The sequence below is a fragment of the Globicephala melas genome, chromosome 16 (genome assembly GCF_963455315.2).
Source record: "Globicephala melas chromosome 16, mGloMel1.2, whole genome shotgun sequence".
In the NCBI taxonomy this organism is placed as follows: domain Eukaryota; kingdom Metazoa; phylum Chordata; class Mammalia; order Artiodactyla; family Delphinidae; genus Globicephala; species Globicephala melas.
Genome location: NC_083329.1, coordinates 40,920,003 through 40,934,709, shown reverse-complemented (window position 1 = coordinate 40,934,709; position 14,707 = coordinate 40,920,003). Strand labels below are relative to the sequence as shown.

At 34.3% G+C, this 14,707-nt stretch overlaps 1 protein-coding gene across 1 annotated transcript in view; it reads left to right on the top strand.

Moving 5' to 3' along the window:
• PCDH15 (protocadherin related 15) overlaps nucleotides 1-14,707 on the top strand; it is an 807,822-nt gene that overhangs the window by 498,415 nt on the left and 294,700 nt on the right. The window contains exon 11 of the mRNA XM_060286024.1: nucleotides 11,251-11,457. Within this exon, the coding sequence (XP_060142007.1) occupies nucleotides 11,251-11,457 (207 nt within the window). The remainder of the gene's footprint in view (nucleotides 1-11,250; nucleotides 11,458-14,707) is intronic.

The following is a 14,707-nucleotide window of genomic DNA, read 5'->3' as shown; positions in this document are numbered from 1 at the left end:
GAAGGAATAAAATACACATATCTCACATCTTAGTTCAGCAGTTAAGTGAAAAGTAAGCTCACTTCCTCTGCCCAATAGCAAGATCTATAAGGTAAGGAAGTTTAAGTCCATTAAGAGTGAAAGTCCTTTGAATGTTTTAAAGAAAATTATCCCACCGAAATTTCAGGTATTAGTTCTTATCAGTAATGAAACAACAATCCCTCCATTGATGTCTTACTGAATAATGCACTTTTAGAAATCCACTGACATATTTGATACATTTGCTAGATGTTCATCTTTTAATTTTACGTTCTATTTTTTTCAGTTTAGTAGATTGTCACATAAAACATTGTTTCTTCAAAAAGAACACTGTATCCTTTTGTTTACTCCTGCTTGTTCACATTTCTAAAACTTCTAAGTACTAGGCTAAATTAATTGACTATTATGACAATTATGGAAATTAATACAAGGAAAGAATATATGGTGTCCTCTTTTCTCATGTTGTTATTCATCCTGCCAGGTTAGTTAGAACAGAAATAGAATACAGCAGTTGAATATAGTGGCTGTCCAAATGTGTAAGATGACAAAAGACACACAGAAGTGGTATTTTACTTGGCCTCTTTCCTTCTTCACAAGGTGACCTGCAACTGCTTGGAAGAAGGGAAGCAATTTATCCATTCTCATCACAGTCCCTTGATTTTGGCAAGGCCCTCTTGTCTGCAAAGGTCATTGTAAGAGTACAACAGCAAGTCTAAATATTGTAGAATGTTCACGTGAAAGTCACTCTGAGCGGACCTTGCCATATCTCCCCACTACACACCCCTTCATACCCAGAAACTACCTTAACCCTCCTACATGAATGTTCTCAAGTAACCTTTCTTCATAGGCTTCTTGGTTGTTGCATAGAAAATGAAATTTAAAGGGTATATCTAAAGACTTGAAAGCTAAACAGGTCTTTCCACTAGTTTTTTCTCAAGAACAGACTAGTACATAGGAAAAACTCCCATTCTCATTACCTTCCAGGCTCTGAAAAATAACCCACTTAGAGACAGACTTTTTTTGTATACTGATGATTTTTTGAAATTCAAATATTCCAGGATGGACTATTCCAGTCAACCAGTTCACAAAGGCACCTTAGGAGAGAGCTTTCTCCTAGTGGAGAGGATATTCTGTGGGAATGGAATCAGAATCCAGCATAGACATTTGCTGGATGAGGAAGTGAAGGGCAGGGCAAAATAAGGGGAATACAACATGAATTAGAAGCACTCCAGAAAAAAGTTACTACACCATCACGATCATAATTTTGTCTCTGGCTCACCGTGCTATTTATAGCCAAGATGATTCTCATGTTCAAACCACCAGCCAAATAGTGTGATATATCTGTGCTTGGCAGGAGTTTTCTGAATCTGTGGTCTCTCCGGGAGCAACTGGGTTTTTCTTCTTTAAATCATTCAAAATTGCCTTAGTCATTCTAGTGTCAGTTTATATCTCAAGCTTTAAGCACAGAGAAAGATTTTTATTATTGAAAAATATACAGAAGCTCCAAGGTTGCGGTACGCGGGCCTCTCACTGTTGTGGCCTCTCCCACTGCGGAGCACAGGCTCCAGACGCACAGGCTCAGCGGCCATGGCTCACGGTACCAGCCGCTCCGCGGCATGTGGGATCCTCCCGGACCGGGGCATGAACCCGTGTCCCCTGGATCGGCAGGTGGACTCTCAACCACTGCACCACCAGGGAAGTCCGGTGAGCATATTCTTACATCAAATGAAGATAGAATGTACTTTAAAAATATTTTCTAGATGGGAAGTGTGTCAATATTATTTTGTTGTCATATTATAAACCCCTTTGGGAGTGCATTGTTTATAGTCTGTCTAGTAAAGATATCTTTTCTTTTTTGTCAAACCAAAAATGTTTTTATTTCCAAACAGAAATGCGCTCTTTCGCTATGCTTATGGCATTACAAACAAATCAGTTGTATAAGATACAAAACAATTCTTTGTGTTTTATCTGATAAATTATTTTATGGTTTTGCAAGTTCTTAAATATTTTTAGTAATTATCATAAATAGGCTGTTGTCAGACTATGTATTCTTTAATTTTTAGAGTAGTAAAGTTTAAATAAATGAAGTTTCTGTAGGTTTTAAAGCAATATAATAGTATAACAAGGGTCTAGAAGCAATAGAATGCACTTATTATAATTATTAATTAGTCGGCAATATTACTATGATCTTTGATCCAGGGAACACAGGCTTACCACAGCCATCTCTCCCTAAGACGTTCCAAAAGAAAAATGTGTGTACAAAGAAGGGAAATGTAACCTTTTACAGTCACTGGGGCTTCAACCCCCAGCCCTTGTAGAGTTTAGTGAGCTGAACAGGATCCTGTGGAGAACTCCCGTATATAAGTGAGGTTCCTCCACTTTTACTTCCGACTCTCAGGTCCAAACTGAAATTTGAGACTTTACTTAAAGACTGAAAACAGTAACAGCTTGCATAAGAGGCTAGAGAAGAATTGACCTAAGGTGTTCCACCTTGGCTTTTTTTGAGTGTAACAGCTGCCTACAAACATGTGTGAGAGGAGTCAAAATGCTAGACAGCAATTGATCCAAAGGGCTATTGATTGGACATGTTAGGATCATGTGATGTGCTTGTTTTTGAAAGGAAGATTTTAGGGCTCTATGTACTGAATCAAGATGCCCATGTGATTTTCAGGGAACTTAAATTTGAGATATAGCCATATTTTAAAATCACTTGGGAACTTGGTAAGGCAGTATAAAATTAAAATAGTAATTAAAGAAACAGACAAATAAGTAAATAAATACATGTCAGAGGTCCTGATTGAGCCTACAGTTGTAGAAGTTTCCATAAAGATTAAATGAAGATTTTCCCTGTAGTACTTTTGCATCAGACACCAGAACTTTCGGTCTTATTTTCATTGGGGTATGGTGAAATGTGAGATAAAATTTATAGGTCCACATACACAAATGAATATCCCTAGATCTTATAGATCTTAAAACCCTGACTTAGTCAATTAACCTAGTCAAAAACCTTACCAGTGTTCCCAGGTGGAGAACTGAATGGAAGGTTTTGTCAATATTCCCACTTCTTAGGTTTTCTTAAAAAAACATGGAAGACTCTGTTATTTGAGAGCAACATAATCAGAAATATGTACATACATATGTGTGTGTGCATAGAATAATCCATAATTAAATTTCAATTAATTAAGAACAATGAAATGTCAAGAAGATTTGATCTTGACCTATGAACAGTAGCAGACTGAATTTATTATGTGCAGAATATTCACATTTGTATACATGCAATCCTTTGTTAAGCTACAATCATAAAACATTTTAGTGGCACTCAGCCTGCCCATTTGATAGTAGTATTATACGTAGCATCAATTACCAGAAGCTAACTAAGTCTGCTACATGACACCAGTGTTTTTTTGGATATACAGTATTGTCATGGAGGCTTACTGGTCATCTTTGCTAACCAGTAAGACTACAAAGAAAGATATTCCAGAAATTCGAGTGTGGGCATAGCTCAAGCATGAAGTAGCCAGACCCAGAAGGGTGTCTTTCAAAGTACTCACATTATAACCACCCAAGGAGTTTGATAAAAAGGGAGATTTCTTATCCCTGTCCAAGATATATGAATCAGAATCTTTGTGGGGAGCATGTGGGAATATGCTTTATAATAGGCTTTCCTGCTGAGTCTTATGTAAACTAAAGTTTGAGAACCACTGCCCTATCTGGTGGCCATAATTTTTGAAAGTTACCTGTCATTTACTACTGGTATATAGAGAAATGGCTTTGCCATTTGTTTTCCTTCCCTCCTCCTTTCATCCACACTTTGTTCCTTGTTTCTCTTCTCCCCTCCCCTTGCCTCCCCCCCCATCCCTCTTCCTTCCTAAGGTATCCGATGTTTGTGAAAATTGGTCAAACAGGTCCTAAGAACTAGAGATTAAAGACTATAGTTTAATAGGAGAAACAGACAAGAAAACTGGCAAATAAAAAAGTGTGTTAATGCACTATAAGAGTGTACTCAGTCAGAACCTTGCTAAAGTAATCAATTTGCCTCAGTCTGACAAGAAAATATGTCTAAGTCATACGCTAAGTGAAAAACAAAGCAAATCAGAGCAAACATCTCTTTGTTTAAACCACTGCCCATTTTAAAAACCTCCCCATATCTAAAAATATATATCAGCTTATTTATATATGTATTATATGTAAATGTTGATAAATTCTGGAAGACTGTAGATCACCTATTAACAGCCCTCATTCCTATTAACAGGGAACCACAATTGGTGAGTGAGGAGGATAGGTTGTGGCCCTTTATATATCTTTATATGACTGGCAGGAATGCATATCAATACCAATTATCTGTAGGTAAGCTTGCTTAGATATGAAAAACCTTTAAAATGCACAAATAAAGATGGCGTTCACATAACTTAAGGTGTTCATGTTATACACTCACAAAAATTTATTTCTGCTTCATTTTAATGTCCAAAACAACCCCTCCGTAAATATCTATAAAATGGGGATTAAAATCATGGCACATTCATTTTATTTGTAGAAAATATTTATGTAAAGCAAAGATATACATAGCCTATTGAAATTGAAAATACACAAAATTCACAACAAACCTATTTTTGAATTCTTCCATATATCAGGAACTGATCAAACATTTAGCAATGTACGAAACAGACAAATTTACAGTGTTTACCCTCTCATAGAATTTAAAGGTCTGGTGAAGAATGATGCTCAGACATTTGTTGCAATAAAGGGTTAGGTTTACAGATGCATAGAGAAAGGACATTTTTTTTTACATACAATATAATTCCATTTTTATTTTTAAATATTATAGATATAGGAAAAATGCAAAATTATCAGAATTATCAAGACTAAAGTGTGGTTTTACCTTTTTAATTGCAACGTTTAATTTACACTTTAAAATAAAACTACAATTAATTAGATTAACATAAGACTTGTTTTTTCTTCTAAAGTTTGCTGACATGAAATATTTCTTGGAGTATAAAATACATTGATTATATATTATCAAATGAGAAGATGGAAACACAAATTATTAATTTTTAAAAAACTTTAAAATTCTTTCCCCATCTATCACTCCAAGCAGGAGATTTTCTTTAAACTATTTTTAATAACAGTAATACAACTAACAGTTATTGAGTAAGACATTTTCTTGCAAGGCATTTTTTGTAAGTATTTTGAATATATTGTATCACACAGTTGAATGTATTTGAATTGAATTTGAATGTATTGTTATGACACAATCAAGATGTCTTGTAAATTGTCATTTACTGTGATTAAGGGAGGGTAAGGGACTTAACAGGTGTTGTGAAGTTGGTTAGATATAGACTGGGAGACAAATACCACTCTGCTAAGCCACCTTTTCATTACAGCATCATTTGCTTTTGCAGTGGTGTGTGACTTTCTTACCAAAAGAACATTTATTCATTCAGTACTTATTGACAGACTATTCAATGTTAGCTACTACAATAAGCCTGGAAAGTCAACATTAACAGAATAGTCACACATCCGTGATATCTTGAAAGTTATATTCTAGTGGAATAATTCTGACAATAAATTACAAGTATAATAAACAAATTTTGAAATATTTTATCTGTTAAGTGCTATAAAAAAAGCAAATTACATTGTGAATTCCAGTGCTGGGGATATAATTTAAATGAGGCGGTCAGTGTAGGCCATGTGGAAAAAGATATGTAATTCATGTGGACATTTGTGGGAATAACATCTGAGGTAGAGGGAACAGCCAATGCAAAGGTTCTGAGGTAAGAATATGCCTGATTTTTAGTGGAACAGCATATAGTATGGTCAGAGCATATTTAGTGAGAAGGAGAATATGATAAAAGCAGTAAGAGGTCAGATCCTGTAGACTTGAGTCAAATTGGAAATCACTGAGAGGTTTTAATGAGAGAAGTGACTTGATCTGACTAATATTTAACAAAATCACTGAGCTGCACATAAAAGAAAGGGCTACTGGCAAGGGTAGAAGCTGATGAAGAAGTTTAAATCATCCAGGTGGCAGATGATAGTGGGTTGGCCCCTACCAGAGTGGTAATAGTGGAGGAGGTGAGAAGTAGTTAGATCCTGCATATATTTTGAAGTTATAGTCAATAAAATTTCCTCATAGATTAGATGTGAAGTGTGAAAAGAACCAAGGAGTAAAGATGACTCCAAGATTCTTGGCCTGGGCAACTGGAAGAATGGAGCTGCTATTAAAGTGGGAAAGACTGTTTGTGGAATAGGTTTGTGAGGTGGGAGATGAGAATTTCATTTTTTCAGAGGTTACATTTGAAATGTTTATTAGATATCAGGTATCTAATAAACATATCATTTAATAGTTATTTTAAAATAATTATTACTGTAGTTACCTAATAACTATAATAATTAGATAATAACTATCTTTATAGTTATTCTTTAAGCAGAGTTATTACATATACAGTTTTATATAGATTCTGGACTCTCAGAGCTCCAAGCTGGAGATAGAAATTGGGAGTCATTATGTTACTGGCATTTAAAAAAAATTTTTATTGGAGTATAGTTGTTTTACAATGTTGTGTTAGTTTCTGCTATACAGCAAAGTGAATCAGTTATACATATACATATATCCCCTCTTTTTTAGATTTCCTTCCCATTTAGGTCACCATAGAGCATTGAGTAAAGTTCCCTGTGCTCTACAGTAGGTTCTCATTAGTTATCTATTTTATACATAGTAGTGTATTCTAATCTCCCAATTCATCCCACCCCCTCCCTTCCCCCTTGGTATCCATAACTTTGTTCTCTTTAAATATAAGTTCATCTGTACCATTTTTCCAGATTCCACATATAAGTGATATTATACAATATTTGTTTTTCTATTTCTGACTTCACTCTGTATGACAATCTCTAGGTCTATCTACATCTCTGCAAATGGCACTATTTCATTCCTTTTTATGGCTGAGTAATATTCCATTGTATATATGTACCACATCTTCATTGTGCGTTCCTCTGTTGATGGACACTTAGGTTGCTTCCATGTCCTGGCTATTGTCAGTAGTGCTGCAATGAACACTGTGGTGCATATATCTTTTTGAATTATGTTTTTCTTCAGGTATATGCCCAGGAGTGGGATTGCTGGGTCATATGGTAGTTCTATTTTTAGTTTTTTGAGGAACCTCCATACTGTTCTCCATAGTGGCTGTACCAATTTATATTCCCACCAACAGTGTAGGAGGATTCCCTTTTCTCCACATCATCTCCAGCGTTTATTGTTTGCAGATTTTTTAATGATGGCCATTCTGACCAGTGTGAGATGATACCTCACTGTAGTTTTGATTTGCATTTCTCTAATAATTACTGATGTTGAGCATATTTTCATGCATTTGTTGGCCATCTGTATGTCTTTTTTGGAGAAATGTCTATTTAGGGTTAGTTACTGAGATTTTTAAAACCATGAGATTAGACTAGATTAGCAAGGAAGTGAGTAAGAGGAAGAGAAGATGACTAAGACCTGACTCCAGGGCCACCCCAATTTTAAGTTGGAGAAGAAAGGAGAAACCAGAAAATGAGAATGAGAAGAAATGGATAGTAGTATTGGAAGAAAACCAAGAGAGAGTGTTGTCTTGAAAGACTAGTGAATAATGTTTTAAATGCTGAAGGTAGGTTAAGTAAGATATGGATTAAAAATAAATATTGTGTTTAGCATTGTAGGAATTACTGGTAATTTTGACAAGAACAGCTGTATTTGAGTGGTGGGGCAAAAGCCTAACTGAAGTGGCCTTAGGAAAAATTGGAAAGAATGAGTGTAGACAAAAGCAAACACAAAAATGTAAAAAGTGGGCACTATAGATGCATAATAAATAATTCCTGACTTTCCAGGAAAAAAGTTATTTATTTCTTCTTTCCTAGAATGTATTTAACTGTCTTGATAATCTTTCCTATTTTCTTTCTTCCCCCTAAATTGTATCTACTTTAAAGGGTTCATACTAGAGATCATGGAATTTATTACATTGCTTGCCACAAGCCAGTAGGACAAAAGTTAGTCTGTATTCTCCGTCCTCTGGTTCAAGGAGCTAAGAGGTTATCAATATTTGCTTGCCTTAATATTGAAAACGGAGTAGCTTGTTTCTTTTAATGTTTTGCTCTCCGAAGTAACTAAATAGTATATTTGTATACTTCTCCCATTTTGGCTTTAGTTTTACTTTGGTCTCATTACTGAAAATGGGACTCATGCCCAGAAATTCTCCAAGCAAAACCTGGCTTTTAAATATAATGTTTAATTTGTAACTACAGACTTTGTAGATATAAATAAAGTTGTCTTATGGGATTAGATGATTTTTTAAATACTACCTTGTTTCACTTGACCTGCTTTTTTATGCTTCTCATCTCATTTACTAGCAACTACAGGGGAACAGAATAAGTAAGACTTTTGAGAATTCCTATTTATACTATACAGAAGAGAGGATTGGATGATAGTTTCGTGTATGAACCTTCTAAAGAGAAAAGCATGATAATTTGTTTTAAGTGACATATTTTATCTCTAATTCAATCTGGATTATCTACTTTACTAATTTTCTTTCCTGCCACTAATTTTTCCTATCAATCTTAAATTTGGATGTTCATTTGCAGTCTGTAAATTAGAGAATCATGTGGTGAATTTCCCTGTATAGGCTCTCGTAAATCAGGAGACCTGGGTCTGGGGCCCTACTCTGTCTGTGACTTACATGTGGTATGGCCTTAAACATAAAACTGACGTTTTTATTTTTGCATAAACACAGAAGTATATGTTTTCATATTTAGAGGGGCAAAATAGCATAGAGATTAAGAATGTGAACTTTGGGGACAGATACGTGGTTAGCACATACAAAACACCCCAAAGAGGACGAAATATGTAGTAGCAATCCAAAAATATTACTCATATTAACAACAAACTAATGTTAGAGAAATAATAGAGCCTTTACATGTTATTTTTAAAGATATGGGCAAATCAACTGTTTCCATAGATCTAATTTGAGTTTTCTTTCTCTTTTTGTTGGATCACTTTGTCTCCATCATGCAAATAATACATGTTTTTCTGGCTTCCCAACTTGTAGTAAAAATTAACAACATATGAGCTGAATGTAAAATAAAAGCTTCTTTCATTGTTACACAATTTGCTTTTTGTTTTCCTCTCACCATCCATAAATTGTGTGTGTTTATTGGAGGAAGGGGACAAATGATAAAATCTGTGACTTTTCATAGCATTATTAGTATGTCCAGGACATAACATAATGACTTTCAGAACAGTTAGATACAAAATAAAGGGAGAGAGAAAAAGTCCTGTTCAAAATGACTAGCATGTGTGAACTGTTCCTGATTCAATTAGATCCAGGTCATTGGGCTGGAGCCCGTTATGGACCAATTAGTTTCCTACAGTGAAAGATGATGTTTTCTAGTCATGGACTGTACCTTTTCCCCTGGTCAACTGTATCCAGAAAGCCTGCTGTATGTCACAGAGGGGACTCCTAGAAGAACATCCATGTCTCAGCACGAATTAATCGCAACCACTGGATACAGAAACAGCTTATCCATGCTGATGGTCAGGAGCACATATGGTTATGAGTGAAGGATACAAAGTTACAGAAAAGGCTACACATTATTCCAGGACTGTTGTCTTTAATGCAGAGCAGGGGCTCATAAACATTTTGTACCATTAACCACTCTAGCAATCTGTTCTCAGATGAAAATTTAAATGCATAAAATAAACTATATAACATTATAAAGGAAATCTAATATATTGAAATAATTATCAAAATATTTAAAAAACAAAGATAAGTAGTTTTTTTCTAAACAATGCTTTATATAATATTATTTAACAATGGGTTTATTAATTACCATAATTTCAATGTAGTAATTAGCATACATTATATTTCAAAAATTTTTTTAGTATTACTAATAACATGAAGTGATTTTTCTTGGTGCAAACTCACTGGTTCTGCCAAACATTACTGTGATTTGTCACATACCCTCTCAATTGATAGAAAAAAAACCTAAATTGATAGAAAAAAACTAAATTGATAGAAAAAAAACTAAATTACTAAGTTACTAAATTACTAAAAATTACAACTAGAAAGAAGTGAACAATTATCTTCCAGAAGCCCAATAATGAACAATCAGAGATATCTATCTGAACTGCTTATAAACCTTCATGGCCAAATGTCACTGCTTCATGTAGGAAAGCACTACAGGATTTAAAATAAAATATTTAACTTTTAGTTGATTTCAAAATACAACTATTGCAGCAATGGGGGAACATATCAATTAAAAAATGACAGATTTTGAATCTATTTACATATATATATACTATTGAATTATGTTAATGATTTATTCTAAAGTTTGGAAGAGATTTTCTAGAAATCAGTTGTGATAAAATCTTCCCTTAAATAAAATTTTTGGATTGCTACACAATAAGATGCATTTTTTAAAAAACAAAGTCAAGAGTTGGTGTTAAGGGTTGGTGTTCACCCATTCATAGCATGACCATGTGGAGATTTCCTAAGAAAATTTATTGGAAATATAAATTGTCATCAAATTTTTAAACTGAATAGGAGGAAAAAAAACAAGAAAATAAACATACTCCTAATACAGGAATATTAATTTTACTTGAATAATATATTTATGGTTAAATAATGTTTACATTTCTATTTCTACTAAAAATAATTTATTGAAATTTTCTCTGTCCCATATAAGAGTCTTTAGAGGACTTTTTGTGGGCAACAAATGTAGCTTTAATCTATTAATTGTATGTAGAATTACGAGTTATTTGGGGATTTAATTACTAACGTGGAACAAGAAGATGTGGAAGAGGCAAAAATAAACACAATGCATTATTTGAGTTATGAATATTTGTCTCTTTTTTATTTAAATATTTTATCAGTAATTCACTCAAATATCTTCCCTTCTCAGTTTTCTATCTAAATGTATTTAAGTGCTGTTATTTTTTCTAATAATATGCCATGACAGATACAAAAGTTTATTGCAATGATTTTTTTTTCTTGAAATATACACTGGGTTTGAGGACAGGAAAGCAAAAATTGATGAAGCCTCTCTGGACTTTTATTTCCTCATGTTTTCTAAGGGTCCTTTACTTTAAAGTAGTTCTTTCTGTAATGATACCAGATTAAAAGAGAATTCCTACATATAGTATGAAAAATAGCACCCCGAAAGGATTCCATAACATACAATGTTTTAATCTTTTATATTCTTTTTTAGGCTGAACAGGACAATGGTCATCCTCTTCCTGCTTTTGCCAGTCTGCATATTGAAATACTGGATGTAAACAATCAGAGCCCATATTTCACAATGCCCAGTTATCAAGGCTATATTCTGGAATCTGCCCCAGTGGGAGCAACTATTTCTGACAGTATGAATTTGACCAGCCCTCTAAGAATTGTCGTTCTGGACAAGGATGTAGAAGATGTAAGTTAAATATAATTTTTGCTCTTATTTTGCTAACACATCTCTTGTTATATTTATGCCAGTGGGAGATATTACAAAGACATGGTTGCATGAGCTATAGAATAGAGAAAAAAGTCAGTATAAATGAGAGTCTTAGGGTTGTAATTTAATTCCATATCAAGGTTATTATAAAAAAAGTAAATTTGAATTTAGCAACTGTTCTTTTTCAGTTTACAGATATTCAGTATAAGGAAGAAAATGTTTCACTTGCAGTTTGCTAAAGTACGAGGGCAGTCTTTTTAATTAACATTGGCTTTAAACTATGTAATACTAATAGGAAAAAATAATGGCATTACACAATAAGTATAAAAAATCATGAAGGTAGCTCTGAAGTGTGATTTGGGGGACTTTTCTGACATTATGTTATTAAAGAAAACACATTTTGGGGCAGCTGACCCGCTCACACTTTTGCCAATGGCTATGTTGATGCTAACACTCTTCCACTCCACACATCATTGTCCTCTGTTTTTATGGTACTGACACTCACTAAAGGAGTGGGAAATTGTCCAGATTGGGCAGATCAGAGTATTTTACCTCCTTAGCTAGAGTGATTGCTCCAAAGAGTGGACAGAAAATTTTTACCAGTCCAGTCAAAGTCCTCCCAGGAATTGAACGGAAAACAAAATTGGAGCTGGAGGACTTTGGCGTCATGTATTAAAGAAGTGGAAGTGAATCTGAAGCCATTGTAACCAAGTTTGCTGACATCATAGAGAAGGCCCATTGTCATTGGGAGAGAATGAAGCCTTACAGAGACATACAGAGAGGAGTCCTACCGAGTCCCAATTTTTTAGGCTGGAATATCCCCAGATCTATATGAATCCCTAAAGATTTTCCTTTTAGTCTCTGACCTAGCACAGTATTTCCCCAAATATCTTTTTTTGTTTTAACATACGTTAAGTCTGATTTCTGTCACTTGCAACTTACAAAGTCCTGACCCAGAAATGTCTCCCATTTCGATAGCATCTGATAAAACTTTGTGATCGTGGAAATACTCTGTAGCTATTCTGTCCAGCACAGTAGCCACTAAGCCTGTGTGGCTGTGGAGCACTTGAAATGTAACTAGACTGAAAACATAATTTTAACATTTTGTTTAATTTGAATTATTTTAAATGTGAATAGTCACATGTCGCTAATTAGACAGCACAGCTCTAGAACATCCCCCAAAATTTCATTACATGGGATTTTGTCATCAGTTTAGTAAATTACAAGGGCACTTCCAGATTTTTTTTTTTTTTCTTTCTGGAAAAATTTTGTAACCCTTAGCAGAGGCTGTGATAACTCTTGTGTGCACTCCACTTCTCACCAGGTGTTTTATTTTACTCTTTATATCTTTCTCTGCTTTCTTTTTTTTTTCCTCATCCTACCTTTTTTGCCCTTCTTAGTCTCTCCCATTTTCTTTCATCATGTGTTTTAACAACAGCTAATTCACACTGAGTTCTTAATACCTTCCAGATAATATAGTAAATGCTTTATCTTGCATTAATTCCCTTAAATTTCACAGCAAACATAATAGATGCAATTTTACATATTGCAGAAAGGGAAATTTAAATGCAATTTAAGTGCCTTAAATTTGAAGCAATTTTAAATGCCTTACTCTGATCACAGAATTAGTAAATGGTAGAGTTAGACCTTGAGCCAAGGTCTAATGGAAATAAAGTCATTGATTTTAATCACTAGTCTAGATAGCCCCTTTCTATTTTATACAGTCTGACTGTAGTCTGACTATGATAACAGCTGTTAATGCTATAGACTTTCTTCCTAGAAAAGTGCGTATACATACACAATTTCACATCCCACATCACAGAGTGTTTAGGGATTTCCTGAAGATTAATGTGTTTCATGAGTCACAGGTCATTTAGTGAATACTCACTAGAAAACTCACAGAACCACATTAAGAAGTTTTATCCTGGCTAAGCTAATATATTTTGTAGGCCCAGTTATGTCCCACAAATTTTGGTGTGGATTTTATTTCATGTTTTTAATTTAAATGCATAATCATATTTTAAGCAGTGACTAGTCAGTTTGGAAATTCCTAATAGTTTAAGTCACATCTTCATGAACACAGTGGTTGGCACAAGCTAAATCCTAAAAAAAAAAATGTAGTTTTAGTTTTTCCATAATGGCAAAATTTATGTATTTGTACTTCTTGGTACATTTATATTGTTTAGTGGTTGCATACTAAGCCCTATGTTTGCTTGCATACATTCTTACTTTTCTGGATTGTCATTCACTTTAAAATTACAAATGTTAAAATTGCATTCTAAGGGACTTTGTAAAGGATAGTGGGACTTCAAGATATTGCTGACTTAGGGTGGAGAGAGCTTCTGGGTCTGAAACCTTTGGAAAACACTACTTAGAATTCTGCTCTTGAAGATTTACAATTCAGTTAGCCTATTAAATACTCTGAATGTTTCCAAGGGATGGGATGGCACATTGTTGTTCTTAAGAGTTTGTGCTTTGGAGTTAGATAGACCTGGGCTTGACTGTTGGTTCTACCCTGTGATAGCTGTATAACACTGTGAGCCTTATATTTACCAGTTGCAGCCTTTTGTTCAAATGCCAGTGACCCAAAAAGATATATGGTAGCAGTCACTGCCACCTTGGCCTGCTCCTTCGCTTGGGGCTGGTGGGGATGGGAAGGGAGAGAAGATTTCCCTTAGATAAAGCCATGTGCATGGAGAGTGCCATAATTACTATGTTTTATAGAAATGTCAAGTGATTAAACAATGTCTATCTGGCCATTTGTTTATTATTTAGGCCCATCCTCTTTCTAAAATCATCTGCAGTGAGTGATGGTCATTAGGTGCCTAGAAACTGAACAAGTATATCTAATCCCTAGTGACAAATTTTTCTAAAATATCATCTACAACTTCGATATATCTATACTTTAAATAAGTCCACAGAATGTTAAACATCATTTAATCCAACTTCCTATACTATGTGAAATGTTATATTAAAATCCATTCTTCAGGAGTTGATGTTACACTTCATTGTGCCACTCAAGCTTGAAACCTAGGAGTCATCCTTGATTTTTTTTTTACTCAAGACAATTAAGAGATCTTTAAATTCTTCCTGTTTTGTCCTCTGAATATTTCTTGACTCTCTTTTTCTCTCTCCACTCTTACAACCCATTTGTCTTTTATTAAAATTGCCTCCTAATCTTCTTGCTCCCATTTTTTTTTCTTACTCAAAACCATCTTTCACTCAGCCA